Here is a 17,606-nt window from a genome sequence, read left to right as displayed (position 1 = left end):
GGCCCGCCCTCCCGTGGCCGCCAGGGAGCGCTGTCCGCGGGGGAGGTCGAACCTTTGTGGACGCTGACGTCATGGCCCCGCGCGCCTCCTCACGGAGACGCCGCCGCCGCCGCTACACGCGAGCCGGGACCACGGAGAGCAGGGAGACGGAGCGGCTCAGGCCCCCGCGCAGGAAGTCCCGCCCTTCCCGCAGCGGATAGGCTCAACCCTGTGGCTCCCCGCCCCATCAGATGCAGTCGCTTCGACAGCTTGGCGCGCCCAGGCCAAGGGGGAAGCCTTCGCCTCACTTCCGCACCACTTCACTCCACTTCCGCTCAGGGGTCGGGACTCCCCAGGCAGAGGCTGACCTCCAGCCTCAGCCCCGTGCTCGCCCCCACTGAAGCACAGACACAGGGCATAAGAGAGCAGATTCTCTTTATTGAGATACGGGACACACAGCGAAGGGTGGAGAGACGGAGCAGCCCCCCAGCCTCAGCCCTCTCCACGGGGGCCGGATGCCAGAGATGGGAGAAGAAGGGATTCAGTCTCTCGCCCGGGAAACCCAGTCCCGCAGAGGGCGCCGGCAAGGGTGGGACGGGACCCGGGTGACGCGGTGCAGGGAGTCTTTAAATAGAGGAGTGGCTGGAGCGGGGAAACGCGCCCGGGCCCTAGCGCACCATGTATTCCTTGCGCTTATTGAGCCGAACTTGGCAGAAAGAGAAGCCTCCGAGGAGGAGGTAAAGGCCCGCGGCGATGAAACAGTTGTAGCTGACTTGCTCGTAAAGGTTGTATATGTTCTGGGGGCCATTCCTGGGGGTGGGAATGAAGCAAAGGTGTCAAACATTAATAGCAGCCAACGTTTACTGAGCAGTATGTGTCCGGCACCTGTCTAGGCGCTGTTATGTATATTACTTTATTCAATCTTCTTGACCATCCTATGGGGTGAGATCTGTCATAGCAGCCATTTTGCAGAGGTGGGCTGAGAGGCACAGAAAAGTAAAATACCTAAAGAGGCCACACCTAAAGTGGTGGGTTTGGAATGGCCGCTGAGGTCTGACTCCCTAGCTCCTAACCACATTCTCAAGAAAGCAGCTCTCCTCTCCCTGTTCCCTAACCTAGGGGCCCCAAGCACCCGACCTCCCAGACGTAATCTGACCACCTCCCACCTGCTCCCAGCCCGCCTCCCCCACCCGAATACTTACTCAAAATCTTTCTCCGTGAAGGGAACGTCCTCAATCAACACAGCAGAATGGACATTGAAAAATATTCCGAGCATTATCTGGAAAAGGGGAATGGGTAGGTTGTTGAATTCAGGCACCTGACCCCAAGTTCACTTCGTAAACCCCTCCCATTTCTAATGTTGCTACCACACCCGTACCTAAGATGAACCAAAACGAGGTGGTGGTTACTGGATTCGGACTCAGCCACCTGGAACAGGGCGTAGGGTGGTGACATTGAGACAAGTGGCCGAGGCAAGGGTAGGAATAGTGACCAAGCCTTTTTTCCCAGAAACCCAGATTATCGTCCTCCCTGGAGGCGTCATCATCACGGGACAGTGCGCAAGAAGGGAGGGAGAATCGGCACTTCTTCATATCATTTCTTCTTGAAGTGGCGGTGGGTGGATTACTGGGAAAACAAGCCCCAGCTACCCATTTCTGGAACAAGCACTCTTTCCCCCCATGTCCTTCATTCAACTCAAGCATCTCTCAGGAACCCCGCTCTTGTTTATCCTACCTTGAGGGGTCTCCACATTTACCAGCCCCAGCTCCTCCCACTCCAGGGCCCTTTGCTCCAGTTCCCTTTTTTTCTTTTTCTTTTGGGACGGAGTCTCGCTGTGTCGCCCAGGCTAGAGTGCAGTGGCGCGATCTCGGCTCACTGCACCCTCCGCCTCCCGGGTTCAAGCGATTCTCCTGCCTCAGCCTGCTTAGTGGCTGGGATTACAGGCGCGCGCCACCACGCCTGGCTAATTTTTGTATTTTTAGTAGAGACGGGGTTTCACCATGTTGGTCAGGCTGGTCTCGAACAGTTCCCATTTGTAAATTTCAGTCTGTCTCCTTCGGGGCCTGTAGATCCCCGGCCCCTCCGGCCTGCCTGCGGCCCAGAGTTTCCTTGCCTCCCAACCCTCCTAGCCTGGAGCCCCTCAGGCCCTCTCCGATCCTTGCTGGGGAGTCCCCTCACCAACATGATCACTCCCCAGGCGCTGAGGACGATGCCGCAGGCGGCCAGCTTCGGCCCACAGCACAGGAGCGACGCCATGAAGAAGGGAGTCGGGGATCGCCGAGGTGCAAGCGGGCTAGGAAAGCGGTGGGAGAAAGCCCAAGATGCCCTCGGAGGGGGGCAGAGGGGGCGTGGCCCCGGCCTCAACCATCCCGCGCGGGGGCGGCAGGAGGACGAGGCTGCACTCTTTTCAGGACTTTCGCGGGAAACGGCGCCGTCCGAAACCGAAACAGCTCCTGGGGAAACCCTTCTTGACCTCTGTAGTTAGGGCGTGAGTATTGGAAGAGCGAGGGTCTCCGGTTTCTTGGTCCCCCTCCCCCCGCAGACGGGAATGGAAGGAGCTGTCATGTCACGTGACCAAGTCTGTGAAGTCACGTGACAAGGAACTAGCCGTAACCAGGCCTTGGGCAAAAAAGTCTTAACTGGCGGAGCTCCTGGGAGCTGGGGCGGTGGGCTCTTAGGATCGGAGGATTGGAACCATCTGATTTTTACCTGAAATTCCTTAGTCTCTCCTGTGTTGGGGAAATGGTAAGTAAGACAGATTATCACCAACAGAGAGCGTTTCTATCTGCACTCACTCCTCCCTTTTAAAATTGAGATTCTGACAGTATAAAGGAGTTAGGACCCCCTTTTGGGGGTCAGGCATGGTTTTGTGGCTAGAACGCTTTAAAATTGCTTAAGGTTCTTGGCATTGGAACTGTTTTCTCTTAAGTAACATTTTATCATCTCATTTGAAATACTGTAACTCTCGATGCCAAATTCAGGAAAAATAGGCGGTTAGGAGAAGTCCAGGGAAAGCCGACTGAGCAGGTTGTGAAGGTAAGCAGTCCTGTTAAATGTACATAAAAATGTCAGTTTGCTTCTCTACTTTAAACTAGGAAAACCGATAGGTCTTTTGAATAAGGTAGGATATAAGATTTAAAAATATAAATAGGTCATCTTCAAAAAAGCCGTTTGTATGCTTAACTGGTGAGTGACAGATCTGTAATAATTATTTAGAAATATGAATGTCGGGGCAGGCGGATCACCTGAGGTCGGGAGTTCGAGACCAGCCTGGTCAACATGGCGAAACCCCGTCTCTACTAAAAGTTACAAAAATTAGCCGGGCGTGGTGGCACGAGCTTGTGATCTCAGCTACTTGGGAGGCTGAGGCGGGATAATCGCTTGAACCTGGGAGGCGAAGGTTGCAGTGAGCCGAGATGGCGCCACTGCATTCCAGCCTGGGCAACAGAGGGAGACTATGTCTCAAAAAAAAAAAAAAAAAGAAATAGGGATGTTTGAAGAGCACAATATTGCACTGAGCAAGTTGTACCCACTCTAGTGAGGACAATGACCTCAGAATAATTGAGAGGGATCATTTGACCTTGAGGCCCCAGGACCTAACAAATAAACACTATAATTGGCTAGAATAACTTTGTAGTTCTTGTCCATTTATTTTGTGCATGTTGTTCTTAAAAGGCTTGTGAAAGATAACTTGGAATGTGGCAAACACATAGATCCCAGAGTATTAAAGGGGCTGGGAAAGTAGCTTTGAGACATGAAGTATGTGCCTGTCATCTGGGACTGTCTGGAGAAAGAAGCCATTTTGGGGCAGTGGTTTTTATTCTGTCCCCAAAGCATCATTCTTATTCAGGGACTTTTGGGGTACATGGGTGAACAGGAGAAATATGGGTGGAAGGAAATTGCCAAAGAACCGAGTCAGGAATTTATACATCGGCCACCTAGCATGAAGGTTGGTTCCCGGGAATGGAGTTAGCTAGGGTAAGTTGATTTTTCTAAGAAATCCCCCTGCTCCATGATCTTGGATGTTTTGGAAGTAGGGTTAGGTCCTCAGGCTACTGCAGATTTTAAGGGCCAAATCCAGTCTGTAGCCTGGCTGTGTGTGTCTCAAACAAAGCACATTTATTTGTGGATTTTTTTGCATTTTAAATGGTTGAATAAAAACCAAAAGAAGACTATTTTGTGATGTAACATTCATATCTGTGTCCATAAAGTTTTATTGGAACATAGTCACACTCATTTCCATGTTGTCTGTGGCTGCCTTAGTGCTGTAGCAGGAGAACTGAATAGTTGAGACAGTGACTATGGGGCCTGCAAAGCGTAAAAAAGGATCTAGTCTTTGCAGAGAAAGTTTACGGCTCCCCTGGGCTAGTGGGATACTAATGTAGGGAGTTTAACTGGGGGAGGAAATAGAGCCTCAGCAGCAGAGACTTTAGTAAAGCATGAAATTCAAGATAGAAATGTCAGTCCTAAAGCTGATGTGAAATCTTGCAGGTGGAGTCACTCTAGGGCTCAGATGGTGACACTATTCTCTATGCAGCTGGGCTTCAGGTATTCATAGGGCCAGTCAAGTTGCTCATTCCGGGCTGTTATCTCCTTTTCCAGGTTTTCCAAATCTGTTCGGAATTGGTTTAGCACAGCTTTGGGCTTGGGGCCTGAGAAATATTTTTCTTTGTGATGCCCCAGAGGCACCTGAGACAGAACAAAGGATCAGTCAGTTTCTAAAGACAAACGCACCTAGAGCCCAGCCCTCCACTCTAATGTTCCCTTTCCAACTGTCATTTCCCTGTCCCGAGAGTCCCCTCTCACCATGTCCGGCTGGCGGCGACCCAGATGCCATGAGATGGCCATTTGAAGACAGGCCTGCTGGATATCAGGTAGTGATCCCATCACTGTGGCCATTGTCACGTCTTCCTTGGTGGTGGGTGGGGGCATCCGCATTGTGCATGGGGCATTAGGGACCCAGGCATACCAGTCCAGCTGGAGGAAGAAACTGTAACCCTAGAACCCTGGTACTTAGGGTTTGAACTCCCATCTCTCCCTCAGGTCACCTTGCCTTCAGAGACCTGGGCTTTCAGCTGTCCATACCTGGCCCTGGTTGATGGCGGCGTGCTGGGCAGTGCATGTGAAGACGCACATGGTGAGGAAATGGCAGAGTTGACTCTGGGACTGGAAGGAGACAGGGAAACCTGGGCAGGAAAGGAATAGGAGTTAGAAGCTACAGCACAAGAGCAGAGGAACAAAGGCTATTGTTTTGGGATGCCCGTATTTTAGAATTGATGAGTATTTGTTCATTTTATTTAGACATATTTGCATCAGACATGGGTTTGAGTCCTGGCTCAGTCACTTACACTTAGTTACCATAGGCCAGCTTAACCTCTTTGAACCTCAGTTTTTTCACCTGTAAAATATGGACGATACCTACATTATAAATAAGATGGTGTATCAAAATCACCTGGTCGGTAATAAGTGCTCAATAAGTAATAATTACAGTTATGGAAGCATTGGAGGCTGAAAAGTTCTGAGTGACCAAATATCCCTTGCCTCAAAAAGTGGTTAAGAATTGAGAGATGCATGGTCGGTGACTCCTGCCTGTAATCCCAGCACTTTGAGGACTGCTGGTGTCAGGTGACAGAGCAAGAGCCTGTCTCTATTTAAAAATTAAAAAATAAATAAATAATTTAGGAATGCTTACTCCTATACCCAGACAGAATTACAAGTGTCTGTGTTATAAGGTGGGGAATAAGTCATGGATTTCCAGTGTCACAGCTAGGGGGTCTCCCACAAAGGTTATCTCAGGCCACTCATCTTACAGTGGATATGGGGGCTCAGAGACCCGATAATCTTTTTTTTTTTTTTCTGAGACAGAGTCTTGCTCTGTTGCCCAGACTGGAGTGCAGTGGCACAATCTCGGCTCAGTGTAACCACCGCCTCTCGGGTTCAAGTGATTCTCCTGCCTCAGCCTCCCAAGTAGCTGGGATTACAGGCGCCCACCACCATGCCCGGCTAATTTTTGTATTTTCAGTAGAGATGGGGTTTCACTGTGTTGGCCAGGCTGGTCTCGAACTCCTGACCTCAGGTGATCTGCTCACCTCGGCCTCCCAAAGTGCTGGGAGACCCGATAATCTTATCAGTTAAGTGGAATAAATATACTTACTCTCATTTCATAGGTAAGAAAATCAAAGCCCATAGAGAATACACTGTCAGGACTGCCTAGTTGGGAAAAGGCAGAGGCTGACCTTGAACTCAGGTTCCTGACTGCTAATCCCACAGCATTTTTAATTTTAGCCTCCAAAATGCCTGTTGGGAAAACTAGACAGAGGTGAGCTGTGAGAACTGGAAGAGAACAAGGGGGAGGGCAGTTAGTGGAGGTTAAAGTTAACATGTGTCATGAACTGAATATCTTTGGCTCTGAAAAATTTTTATGTTGAAATCTAATCCCATTGTGATGGTATTTGGAGGTGGAGCCCCACAAGATAATTAGGGCGTGAGGGTTCAGCCCTCCTGAATGGGTTTAATACCTTTGTGAGCAGAGGACAGAGTGCTAGCTTGCTATCTTTCTGCCATGTGAGGATACAGGGAGAAATCGACTGTGGGCAGCCTGGAAGAGGGCTCTCGCCAGAACCTGATCTTGAACTTCCAGCCTCTGGAACTGTGAGGAATACATTTCTGTTGTTTGTAAGCCACCCAGTCTATGGTGTGTGGGTTTTTTTTTTTTTTTTTTTTGGGCCAAGTTTTTATTCTGTTGCCCAGGCTGGAGTGTAATGGCGTGATCTTGGCTCACTGCAACCTCCACCTCTCAAGTTCAAGCAATTCTCCTGCCTCAGCCTCCTGAGTAGCTGGATTACAGGTGCGCGCCACCACGCCTGGCTAATTTTTATATTTTTAGTAGAGACAGGATTTCAGTATGTTGGCCAGGCTGGTCTCGAACTCCTGACCTCGTGATCCACCGACCTCCGCCTCCCAAAGTGCTGGGATTACAGGTGTAAGCGACTGTGCCCGGCCAGTGTTTTGTTGTAGTAGCCCAAACTGCTAGGAGTCTAAGGGACTGTACTGAGAAGAACTAGAGAGAGTTTGGTCCTGGAAGGGTGGGGTGGTGCAGATTCATCAGGGAGAGGCTCCCTCCAGGGTAAGGATGTTTGCCACATTCCCAGGATTGGCCATAAGGGCTCCCCAGTAAATGTCTGTAGTTGTCCCACAGAGGCAGAGGATGGTATTCAAGGCCTAGATCTGTAGTGTGAAGGGGAGGGGCCGAAGGATGAGTGACAGCAGTCCAGGCTGGGGCCTGTGTGATTAAACCTAAGAGCTCAGCAAAGGCTTTTCCTTCCTCAGAGGTTCAAATATGGTAGTGGCTAGATTCTGGCCAAGGGGTGGTTAGGGTGGGAGGGTTGGATTAGCCAAAGAAACCTGAGCTCCAAGGATCAGGGTGCTGAGTTTGGGTTTGAGGCAAAGCATGTATAGGATTGAGCTTGCATCAAGAGCTGACCTTGCACTGTAGCAAGCGTGCAGTATTCCTCTGGGCGTGCTGGACAGTGGCAGGCAGGAAGAGAGGGAGGGAAAGCCAGGGTGGGTCCTTATGGGCTCTGGAGGGAAAATCTTCCTATTTACGTCCTCAGTTAGGAAAACGGAACCATCGGGAGAATATGAGCCCAGCAGGGACTGTGCAGACCCCTCTCAGCTGTGGCTCTGGCCTGGTGGGCCCCAGGATATGGCAGTTCAGGGGCATCTGTGACTGGGTGGGGTGGGACTAGGGGTTGATGGCCAGGGTATCCGAGGAGGACAGTCCTTGGGTCTCTAGAATTGTCCTGAGTTTGAGGAGGTGGGAATGGGATACATACGCTTTCCTGTGTGGAGGGAGGAAAGGAGGTGTGATGAGAGGCTGGGGTCCTGTCCCCAGAATGGCAGGGCTGGGAAGGGGCCCTAGCAGAGTCTCCCAGGAGCTTCTTCTCTCTCTGGAATGGATCTTACCTCGGTCCTGGGCCTGGCACAGCCCCACCTCCGTGATCTCCCGACACCAGGCCTGCAGCTCAGGGTCCCCCCTCACTACGTCATCCCTTTGGTAGAAGAGGTGGACGATCCCCTCCACATACCTGCCCAGGGAGAAAAGGCACTTGAGAGCAGAAGGCCCCGGCCTCTGACCTCCATTCCTCTTTCTGTGGCATCTGCCCAATGCTTCCACAGTATCTGGGAAGAGACCTTGCCTCCGGGACATCCTCAGCCCTCTAAACACACTAGCATCTCATGGGAGATGTGGGTCCTTAGTTCTAGGAATTCACACGGTTGCTGTCACACATCCTCAGAAATCCTGATTTTTCCAGACACCTACCCCAGTCTCCCCCAGCAGCTCCCCTCACCTCTTCTCTCTGCCCCATCCCGGTCTCCTCATTTTCAGAGCCACCCCCTGTGTCTTCACTCTTCCTCATCTCTCCCCAGGATTGAGTTCTCTGCTTCTCCTGTCTGGACCTTCTTGCTTTTGCCCCATGCTGGCCTCAGGCCAGAGCCCCCCTCCTCTCCCATTCGTCAGCTCCTCCTTACCTGGCAATGATCTCCCAGAGCTGTAAAGCATCACGGGCATAGAGAGCACCTGGGAGTCCCAGCAGGCCCCGGTCAGCCAGGTCGTCAGGAGGACAGAGGGAGCAGTAGGTCAGCTGAGCCGTCGCCCGACGAAGCAACTGCACATGGCCCCCTCCACCTGTGCTCACGGCCTGGGACAGGAGATCACAAGTCTTAGCAGGGGAAACAGGGCTGGAGAACCATCACATCTTCCATAAAGTGGGGCAGATGTGAGATTTTCAGATATTAAGACATGGGTATACAGCACGTTGGGAGGCCGAGGCGGGTGGATCATGAGGTCAGGAGTTCGAGACCAGTCTGGCCAACACAGTGAAACCCCATCTCTACTAAAAATGTAAAAATCAGCTGGGCGTGGTGGCGGGCGCCTGTAATCCCAGCTACTTGAGGCCGAGGCAGGAGAATCGCTTGAACTCAGGAGGCGGAGGTGGCAGTGAGCCGAGATGACGCTGCTGCACTCCAGCCTGGGCGACAGAGCGACTGTGTCTCAGAAAAAAAAAAAAAAAGACATGAGTATAAAAGGGACAGGTTCATAGGTTAAGAGTGAGGACATTCACACATAGTTGGTCTTGGATCCTGAAAGTGGTAGCTCATGGAGAGATGGATGAGGCAGTCCCATGTCCCGTACCCTCCTCACCTTATCAAAAATTCCTCCATCTGAGATGAGTTGGGTCCGGGCCCGGGTGTTGATTTCCATGGTGTAGCGGATATGGGGGATCAGGAGCTGGAGAGGAGGGGATTGGAGGGTGTGACTGGTGGAGGCCATACTTCGGTCCTTCCTGGTAGGGCGTGGCACCCAGCATGGCGCCTTCTCCTCTTGATGCTTTTCTTGACAGGCTGGTCTCCTGCTGCTCTGATCACTCACCCTCGTGCTCTCCACCTTCCCTGTGAGTTGAGCCCTGGAGCCAGACTGACCAGAATTTTAACCTACACTTTACTCCTCATTTTGAGACTTGGCCAAGTTAATAACCCTCGAATCTGCAATCTCTCCATTTGTCAACAGGGGGCAGTAATAGACTCTCTTATCTCAGGGGCTGTGGTGCTGCTCACCTAAGGATGCTGGAGAGTGTCCAGTCCACGCAAGAGTCCTGGAATAGTAGCTGTCCGCTTCATTGTTTCCACCTTGAGTATAGGTGTGTTATGAATCAGCCCCTTGTGATTTTCTTTGCTACCTCCTCTGTCATTCACATTCTCTTAAACTAGCCTCCCTGCTTATTATCAAAGCTGCATCTCCATCTTTTACTTGTTTCACGGTTGGGTTTCTTTAGGGGATGGGTGGGGAGAGTATTTGCCGTCAGAACTAGAAGAGCTGTATTTAGCTACCTGTTTAAGCAAATCTTTTTCCACCTCTACTTAGGCACTGTTGGACTCTCCTCTCCTGCTTTTCCTTAGCTATTAAAAAAAGGCCACCTGGTCCTTACATGCGTTTCTTTTTATCTTAGACTGTTTGTCTTCCTTTCTACGTAGTTAATATGCAGGTTTGAAGCAGTTTTGGTGTTTGCCTGAATTGTTGATGCTGGACACTGGCAATGACCCAAGTGATACCTTGGGTGTTAAGATATCAGAGCAGCTCACATTAATCTGAAGTTTTTCAGAAGATTCATGAAAGATGCTGAATGTCCCAGAAAGGCCAAAGTCCACATGAGGAGAGAGGATGTCTAAGGATGAACCATCCCTAATATTAATAATTGCAAGAACTAGCCGGGTGTGGCGGCGTGTGCCTGCAATCCAGGTTACTTGGGAGGCTGAGGCAGGAGGATGGCTTGGGCCCAGGAATTTGAGACTAGCTTGGGCCACATAGCAAAACCCTGTCTCTACAAAAAATAAAAAAAATTAGCCAGGCATGGTGGTGCACACCTGTAGTCCCAGCTACTCTGAAGGCCGAGGTTAGAGGATCGCTTCAGCCCAGGAGTTTGAAGCTGCAGTGAGTTATGACTACGCCACTGCACTCCAGCCTAGGTGACAGAGTGAGAACTTGTCTCTGAAAAAAGAAAAAATTGCAAGAACTAATGTTTTTTGTCGCATGTAGCTTGTGTCACACCATTAAGTCATTTTAACCTCTAACAACCTCACGATGGAACATGTGAGGACATCTGGAAATTTTTGAGGCTGGGGTTCAGGATTAAGACCCCAGCAATCCAAAGCCAGAGCCTGCATAGGCCACTGTTAAGAACAGCTGCAGGCTTGACCCTCGTGTGCACCTGCCAGCAAGTCAGCTGTCTGCCGGGGGATGGCATTACTGTGGTGAGAGGAGACACGGAGAGGACTGAACTAGGAAAGGGAATTGTAAGTGCAAATAGAGGCTTCTCTTGTTCGTGTGGAGCAGAGGATGGAGAAGCAGGAGACAGCATGAGATGAAGGAAATCCAAGATTCCATTCATCATACTGGTCTCCATCTTGTCTATGTTACCAAAGGGATAACTCCAGAGGCAGCACAGCTGTGCTGGCCAGGCTTGAGGGGTCCGGGTGGAGGCCCCCAGCTGAAAACAATTCAGTTGCTTTTACCCAGGACTTGCATATCTTGCCAATACATCAAACTCCATGTACCTAAAACCAAACACCTCATTTTTGCCGACTCTGGTTTCTCCTAACTTTACTGTTTCTGACAATTACTCTGGTTTGTAAGCTCGTATCATTTTTGTGCTCCCTCTGCCACATTCCCTATATGTAAAGTATCATCAAGATTTGTTTTTTTTTTGAGACAGAGTCTCACTCTGTCACCCAGGCTGGAGTGCAGTGGCGTGATCTCTGCTCACTGCAGGCTCTGCTGCCTCCCGGATTCACACCATTCTCCTGCCTCAGCCTCCCAAGAAGCTGGGACTACAGGCGCCCGCCAGCATGCCTCGCTAATTTTTTTGTATTTTTAGTAGAGACGGGGTTTCACTGCATTAGCCAGGATGGTCTCGATCTCCTGACCTCATGATCCACCCGCCTCGGCCTCCCAAAGTGCTGGGATTACAGGCGTGAGCCACTGCGCCTGGCCTCATCAAGATTTTAAGAACATTTTCTTAAGCAAGCACAGGTCTTATTTTGCCTTCTCCCTAGCAATATATACTGAACTCACTGTTTTATAAAATTACAGTATTTCTTTCTTTCTTTTTTTTTTTTTATTTAGAGACCGGGACTTGCTGTGTTGCCCAGGCTGATCTTGAACTCCTGGTCTTAAGCAATCATACTGCTTTGGCCACCCAAAGCACTGGGATTACAGGCATGAACCACCACACCCAGCTCTTAAAACCACAGTATTTCTAGGTCAGTATAACACACCCGCCCCATGGACTTATAGGTGTGGCAGAAGCTTGGACTTCTGGCTTTTCTCTCTCTTACACCCAGGCACGCTGCAGCTACCGTTTCCTCCCTTCACTACATTTTAGATTCTTTTCATTCCTGTCATTACCATGCTAACGTACATCTCTATCCACCTTACTATTGGGCAAGTATGAGTGGCTTGCTGGTTGCTCTTCCTTGTCTTTTGATCTGTTTCTACTTAGCTGACTCCTCAGTTGGGGAGAAACATTCTTCATCAATACTAGACTGTTATAGGCTGTCCCTTGTGATTTCAAACTCTAGTACCAGATACTATTCTCTGGTTGGTTCTTATGGGCACCACTTGTTTTTCTGGCTGAATACTAAATCTAAGGTAGGAATACGGCTTTTGTTTTACTCACAGTGTTCCAGCCCTGCTGTGAGCGCACTGCTAGACGGTCAGATCTCTGAGAATTTCAGAGGGTTCCTGTATAATGTTAAGTGACTAAACTTAATACACGTAATTAAAATCAACATCTCAAGATAGCGATACAGTCTCCTCTTCACTCACAAATTGTGACAAAGAGTTTTTGCTGCTGCAATATCATTTGATATTGGGCTGTTCCTCTCTCTGGGGTCTGAGGGATATATGATTGAATAGATTAATAAGTACCTTGAAGATGGGGTGCAGTCCTGGGAGGCACCGCATGGTGGCGACAGCAATGACCTCAGCCACCAGATGCGTGTTCAGCAGGTGGTACTGGAGCTGGTGGAGTTGGAAATCTGAATTTCGGACCCAGGACTTTGCCAGGAGCCAGGCAAGTGGGGGGTCCGAGGGCAGGAACAGTGTTGGGATTGGAGAGCTGGGGTTGGGAGGTTGAATCTGGGAGAAAGAGAAATTATTGAACTTCCATTCCGTATATGACATTATAGTCAGCATTCTTGAGGAAACAGAGATGACTAAGTAAGATTATTGCCTTCTAGGAGATTACAGTCTGGCAGGAGGACTGCGAACCCTCCCAGCCTGCCGCTTGCTAGCTGGAGTGCCCTGATGTCAGGTGGAGGGCAGGAGGGGCTGGAAGAAGGGGGTCCAGAAGGTGGCCCTGTTCTCTGGTTGGGCCAGATGGTGGCTGGCGCTCAGAGGGTGGTGGAATGTGAAGGAGAAGCAGGAGGTGTGAGATTATTGACAGTTCTCGTCACCTGACTATTAGGAATAGTGAGAGAAGGCCAGGTGCGGTGGCTCACACCTGCAATCGCAGCACTTTGGGAGGCCGAGGCAGGCAGATTACTTGAGCCCAGAAGTTCAAGACCAGCCTGGGCAAGATGGCGAAACCCCATCTCTACAAAAAATACAAAAATTAGCCAGGCGTGGTGGCGCATGCCTGTAGTCCCAGCTACTGGAGGGACTGAGGTGGAGAATCGCTTGAACCCAGGAGGCGCACGCTGCAGTGAGTCAAGATCGCACCACTGTACACCAGCCTGGGTGATACAGTGAGATTATGTCTCAAAGAAAAAAAAAATTGAGAGACAAGATATTGAAGAGACGATGAGGGTTCAGAGTCAGAGGCCACAGAGAGATTAAATAGTGATTCTCAAAGTGTAGTCCTGAACTGGTAGTGTCAGCATCACTTTGGAACTTATAAAAACGCAAACTCTCAGTTCCCACCCCAGACATACTGAATCAGAAAGTCTGGTCATGGGACCTAGAAATCTGCATTTCAACAAGCACTTCAGGTGATTCTGATGCCCACTGAAGTTTGAGGACCATTGGATACAGGATGAGAACTCCAAGAGGCCATTTTGACTCTTGAACAAGTACTTCTAGTTGGATGAGGCAGGGGAGACGAGAATATAGGCAAATAGTGACATGAAGGCATGTCTCACTGAGTAAGGATGGGGTTTGGGGGCTGGGTCCCTGGGAGCAGAGGTTGAGGTGAACAGAGCGCAGCGTTGCGGGAGAGGCCCAGGGCCCTTACCTGGATGACCATGGGCAGCAGTTTCCCGTTAGGCTCCATCTTCAGCATGACGAGGGGGGCAGCCAGGTACTGCTTCTCTCCTCGGATCACGTTGGCTGGAATTCCATCCAGAAGGATGAAGTCAGCTTCAAATAGGGAACCATTCTGGGGACAGGAGGGATGTATCCATTTTGAGAGTTCAAGGTCTACCCCCAGGGGGCCAGGGCAAAGGGCAAGAGATTTAGTCTAGCTTCTTGCCATTCTCCTGTGTCAGTGCCGGAGTCCTGCTGGGAGAACTAGAGCCCCGGTCCAGTTCCTCTCATCTTAAAGTGAAGAAACAGTCTGGTGAGGGTGGATGTCTTGTGCGTGGATGTGGTGGCAGATCTGGGTTTGGAACCAGGCCTGCTCAATCCAGTGGGCATCACAGGCATTGCAAACTGATCCTCTGTCAAATGGCCAGGCACCTTTCTGAGCATTCCTGAATGGTCTGCGCTCTGGTTTTGGCTCCTATCAGCTCAGCAAATGCTCTTCCATTCCCTATTCAAATCTCACCTCCTCTGCCAAATATTCCAGAGAGCTTCTCCTCGCTGCCCCTGCCACCACATACAGCACACACATGCACACACACACATTTTGCCTAGGCTTGTCCTCAGCACAGTCCATCGCTTCCAAACCCCGCTCTCTCTGTCTAGAAAGCCTCCCAGATTCTCTCCACCTGATGGCACTTGCTCACTTTTCTCCCTGCCCGTGGACACTGGAGTCCAGAACACTGCGGCCAGGGAATGTCACTGTTCCTGCTAACATCTCCAGCCCCTCGCTGTGTGCTGGGGATCCATTCTGTTTTCCCCTTCAGGTGGGAGCTCCTCATAGTTTTTTCCCTACATATTTTATTTCTGTATTTTTCCAGCACAGGACTGCACCAAGGGGCAGCGCAGTACTGAAGCCTGCCTTCCTCTGACTCAGTTTGGTTTCTTTCTGTCCGTTCTCACCACACTACTAAGGAGAGAACAGTGCCAGGCAGGGGAAGGAAATGGTACCTGAAGTTCTTTCTCCAATTCAGCCCGAAGCTCTTCCATCCCCGAGGGCAGCACTAGCCTGGAGGGCAGAGAGGTTGAGCGTCTCAACAGCATGGGGTTGGCGCCATTGACGAACTGGTAGCCGAACAGCTCATCATCCTGCCAGCACTGGTGAACCTTCTCTGTGGGGGGTGGTGGAAGGAGAATATATGTACCACAGCCTGCATATCCCTCCTCCAGAGCCAACCCCAGGGGTTCAGGTATATGACCCACCCTGAACCCAGCCTCTGCGTTTTCATTCTCAAGGCCTCTCTGAGTTGACCAGATATGATAAGGTCTCTTCTTGCAAAGAGTTACAGGGGACTGTGGAGTGTGATAAGTCATCCAGAGGGGCCATTAAGGGATTATGGAGACCTGGGGGAACCACTGACCAGCCAGGGCACTCTTCTGGCCCCAGAAGATCTGATCAAAGTCTTCTAGGCAGTTCCAGGAGCTCAGGAGGGTGTAAACACGTTTGAGGGCCATCTCCAGAGCCCTAGGACAGGTATTGAGGCTTAACTCATCAGCTGATCCCTCAGTTCCTCACCATCTACCATCATTCTTTGACCTCCCAGCCCTTATTTCACTCCTAGGTCCAGGCTTTTTCTCACCCTGCCTTCAGTGTCCATTCAAAGTCCAGCCTCTTCTCCTCATGGAATCTCATATTTGGAGGTAGATCATCCTTACTTTCTGCAGCGATGGTCAGGGGTAACCCTTCCTTCCAGGTGGCCCAGCTAGGAGTTGGGGACAAAGCTTCAGGAAGGGTGTCATGGTCAGTGATGGGGGCAGGGGCAGGGAAGGGGTGAGATAGTGGTGGCAGGGGGAGTTTAAGGCGTGGGTGGTCACCAGTAGATCTGCTGTCTGTCTTTCAGTTCCTTCTCTCGATGCTTCTGGAACACATCCAAGGCATTGTCTCCTGGCAGGCGGGCTGGGGAGACATCAGGACAATTGGCCTCATGGCTCTGTCTGGTCCTATGCCCGCCTCTTGTCCTCATCTCCCTGTGGGTAGCCGTATTCCATGTTTTCAGCCACGCACTGTTGCGTTTATCTCTGGCTTTGCCTCATTTGATTATCCCCCAGACACATTTTCCCCATCTTTGCCAACTTTGCACTCCTGCTTTCTCTTATTTCAGCCCTCATCCTTTGCCTATAGATAAAAACCTCCTGTTTGCCACCATTTCTTGCTCCTTCGCTCATCTTCCCCTACCTGGCCTTACTTCATCAATATCTATGGTTGGAAAAAAATCACCTTAATTAAGGTGATGAAATCTTAGTCACCTGTACACCTACGCCTACTGTCTACTACAAATTGCTTTGATTAATTTCACATCTTAAACCTCACCTGCCACACCTTCACCTGTCCTCAAAAGATTCTACATTTGCCTTTTTTTTTTTTCTTAACCTCACCTTTCTGGATTTACCATCATAGTTTGTATCTATTGACTTATTCTGGCTCTTTTCTGTATTTACACTCACCTGCCTCAAAGTCATAGATTTGATGTTCCATCCCTACCACCATCACTCGTCGCTGGATTCATCTCTCTTTTACTCGTTACCAGTGGTTAAAAATTCAGTATTTGCCATCCTCATTCATCCCCGCCTCCTGCTGGCCAGTGTGCTGCTTGTCTTTCACGGGTGTCTTCCGTGTTATTCCAACCAAACCAGCTCTCCTATGTTTGCTTCCCTTAGCTGTCTGCTCTCACGGGTCACCCACCCCCTCCTGTTCCATGTGGTCCCCTCACCTGACTTCTGAGTCACCTCGACATGTCCTTCCTACGTTTACTTTGCATCTGTTTTCCTGGATCGCTGCAACTCCCACTTTCTGTCTTTGCCTTCTTGGAAGATGGAATCTCCAGATCACTTACTCCCTGCCTCCAGTCTCAAGTGCAGTCTCTCTTAGCCTGTGTACAACTTTGGGAATTCATAACTCCTTCCCGTTTCCTGTCCAGCACCCTAGGATCCCTACACTTCACTTGCGCCGGGCCCATACATCCTCTAAGTCCGCTCCGACCGTCATTAGCTCTGTCCTCCTAGCCCCGCAGCAGTTCCCGGGACCTTGCGCCTCCTTCCCCGACGCCGCCTTCTCACCGGTGCCCTCGGGCAGGCTCAGGATGTCCTCGCTCTGCACCCAGCGGTAGCACGGGAAGGCCGCCTCCGCGCAGGCTCCAGGGCCCTGCACCGTGATGCGGTCGCAGAACCACGCGTCGTCCACCAGCCAGTGGTGTTTGCGCAGCCTCACGAACTGCAGGAGCCCCAAGTCCTCTGCAACGTCACGATCAAACTCCTCCTCCTGTGCGGGCCAGACCCAGGCCAGACTTAATAGGAGGGACCCGACCGAGGCCGTTTCGAGGACGGAGCCGCTCTCCCGTGCAACCTCAGTTTCTCAGGGCCTCCAAAGACAGCATCGCCTCGTTCCCGCCCACGCAAGATCTGCTCTTTGGGTCTCAGACGCCGGGAGTCAGGTGGAGAACGAGGGCCCGCAGTGCCTGGAGCTGATGCTGGAGCAGCATCGCCCCCGTGGGTCCCATTAACTGAGCTCTCCCCGCCCCGGTGCTTGGAGGAGCTTGTCGTCTGAACCCTAGCCTTATACTTACATTGGCTCTGGGTCAGTGGGAGAAGGAACTGGAGGCTGCCGGGACCAGAGGCGGGGAAGGGAGATGGGTTGAGCCCAGCCCAGGATCCCAGCTCCGGACCCTGTCCCTGATCTTGCCCCACGCGTCCCAACTTCGTGGAAGTCCCAGTCCGCGAGGTCGCGCTGTCACCTCGCCCCCAGCCTCCCGCCCTCCCGCCGCGAGCCCAGCTC

At 51.1% G+C, this 17,606-nt stretch overlaps 3 protein-coding genes and 1 long non-coding RNA gene across 13 annotated transcripts in view; 1 reads left to right on the top strand and 3 right to left on the bottom strand.

The window, feature by feature from the left end:
* LOC105523577 (chromosome unknown open reading frame, human C17orf49) overlaps positions 1–430 on the bottom strand; it is a 3,078-nt gene extending 2,648 nt beyond the window's left edge. For 2 of the 6 annotated variants that reach the window (XM_011958456.1, XM_011958458.1), the window contains exon 1: positions 53–194. In XM_011958456.1, the coding sequence (XP_011813846.1) occupies positions 53–73 (21 nt within the window). In that variant the 5' untranslated portion in view covers positions 74–194. Of the gene's footprint in view, positions 1–52 lie in introns of all 6 variants that reach the window. The other 4 variants (XM_011958453.1, XM_011958457.1, XM_011958454.1 and 1 more) reach the window with 3 other exon arrangements.
* On the bottom strand, positions 398–2,502 carry RNASEK (ribonuclease, RNase K). 4 transcript variants are annotated; one of them, XM_011958460.1, is made up of 4 exons: positions 2,158–2,502; positions 1,389–1,605; positions 1,182–1,258; positions 398–789 (listed from the first exon to the last, which is right to left on the bottom strand). In XM_011958460.1, the coding sequence occupies exons 2-4, from the start codon at positions 1,569–1,571 to the stop codon at positions 648–650; spliced, it is 402 nt and encodes a 133-aa protein (XP_011813850.1). In that variant the 5' UTR covers positions 1,572–1,605; positions 2,158–2,502; the 3' UTR covers positions 398–647. The 4 variants fall into 4 exon arrangements, with proteins under 4 accessions (XP_011813850.1, XP_011813853.1, XP_011813851.1 ...); XM_011958463.1 differs by having other exon boundaries at positions 1,408–1,605; positions 2,158–2,458; XM_011958461.1 differs by lacking the exon at positions 1,389–1,605.
* Positions 2,503–2,594: 92 nt separating this feature from the next.
* On the top strand, positions 2,595–12,339 carry LOC105523574. The gene is made up of 3 exons (XR_001003626.1): positions 2,595–2,724; positions 5,023–5,116; positions 11,663–12,339. It is a non-coding gene; the product is annotated as an uncharacterized LOC105523574 (long non-coding RNA).
* On the bottom strand, positions 4,176–17,600 carry ALOX12 (arachidonate 12-lipoxygenase). 2 transcript variants are annotated; one of them, XM_011958451.1, is made up of 13 exons: positions 16,892–17,600; positions 15,650–15,731; positions 15,415–15,537; positions 15,196–15,299; positions 14,786–14,946; positions 13,770–13,913; positions 12,467–12,676; positions 9,185–9,271; positions 8,512–8,681; positions 7,945–8,066; positions 5,065–5,165; positions 4,786–4,956; positions 4,176–4,668 (listed from the first exon to the last, which is right to left on the bottom strand). In XM_011958451.1, exons 3-13 carry the CDS (start codon positions 15,465–15,467, stop codon positions 4,489–4,491), a joined length of 1,503 nt encoding a protein of 500 aa, XP_011813841.1. In that variant the 5' UTR covers positions 15,468–15,537; positions 15,650–15,731; positions 16,892–17,600; the 3' UTR covers positions 4,176–4,488. The 2 variants fall into 2 exon arrangements, with proteins under 2 accessions (XP_011813841.1, XP_011813842.1); XM_011958452.1 differs by lacking the exon at positions 15,196–15,299 and having other exon boundaries at positions 4,334–4,668; positions 14,786–14,843; positions 16,892–16,931.
* Between the last annotated feature and the right edge of the window lie 6 nt (positions 17,601–17,606).

The sequence above is a fragment of the Colobus angolensis genome, unplaced genomic scaffold (assembly GCF_000951035.1).
Source record: "Colobus angolensis palliatus isolate OR3802 unplaced genomic scaffold, Cang.pa_1.0 Scaffold47, whole genome shotgun sequence".
Classification (NCBI taxonomy): Eukaryota; Metazoa; Chordata; class Mammalia; order Primates; family Cercopithecidae; genus Colobus; species Colobus angolensis.
Note: the sequence above shows the minus strand (reverse complement) of the source record. Positions and strands in the feature narration are given on the sequence as shown.

Excerpts from the sequence above, each read along its gene's own strand:
- RNASEK (XM_011958460.1), bottom strand. The coding sequence starts at position 1,571 with ATGAAGAAGTGCCGATTCTCCCTCCCTTCTTGCGCACTGTCCCGTGAT. Across the intron at positions 1,259-1,388 it reads GGTGGCTGAGTCCGAATCCA|ATAATGCTCGGAATATTTTT; the intron begins GTAACCACCACC and ends CCCCTTTTCCAG. Across the intron at positions 790-1,181 it reads TTCACGGAGAAAGATTTTGA|GAATGGCCCCCAGAACATAT; the intron begins GTAAGTATTCGG and ends TCCCACCCCCAG.
- ALOX12 (XM_011958451.1), bottom strand. The coding sequence starts at position 15,467 with ATGAGATTCCATGAGGAGAAGAGGCTGGACTTTGAATGGACACTGAAG. Across the intron at positions 12,677-13,769 it reads TGCTGCCCATGGTCATCCAG|ATTCAACCTCCCAACCCCAG; the intron begins GTAAGGGCCCTG and ends TCTTTCTCCCAG. Across the intron at positions 4,669-4,785 it reads GTCGCCGCCAGCCGGACATG|GTGCCTCTGGGGCATCACAA; the intron begins GTGAGAGGGGAC and ends GTTCTGTCTCAG.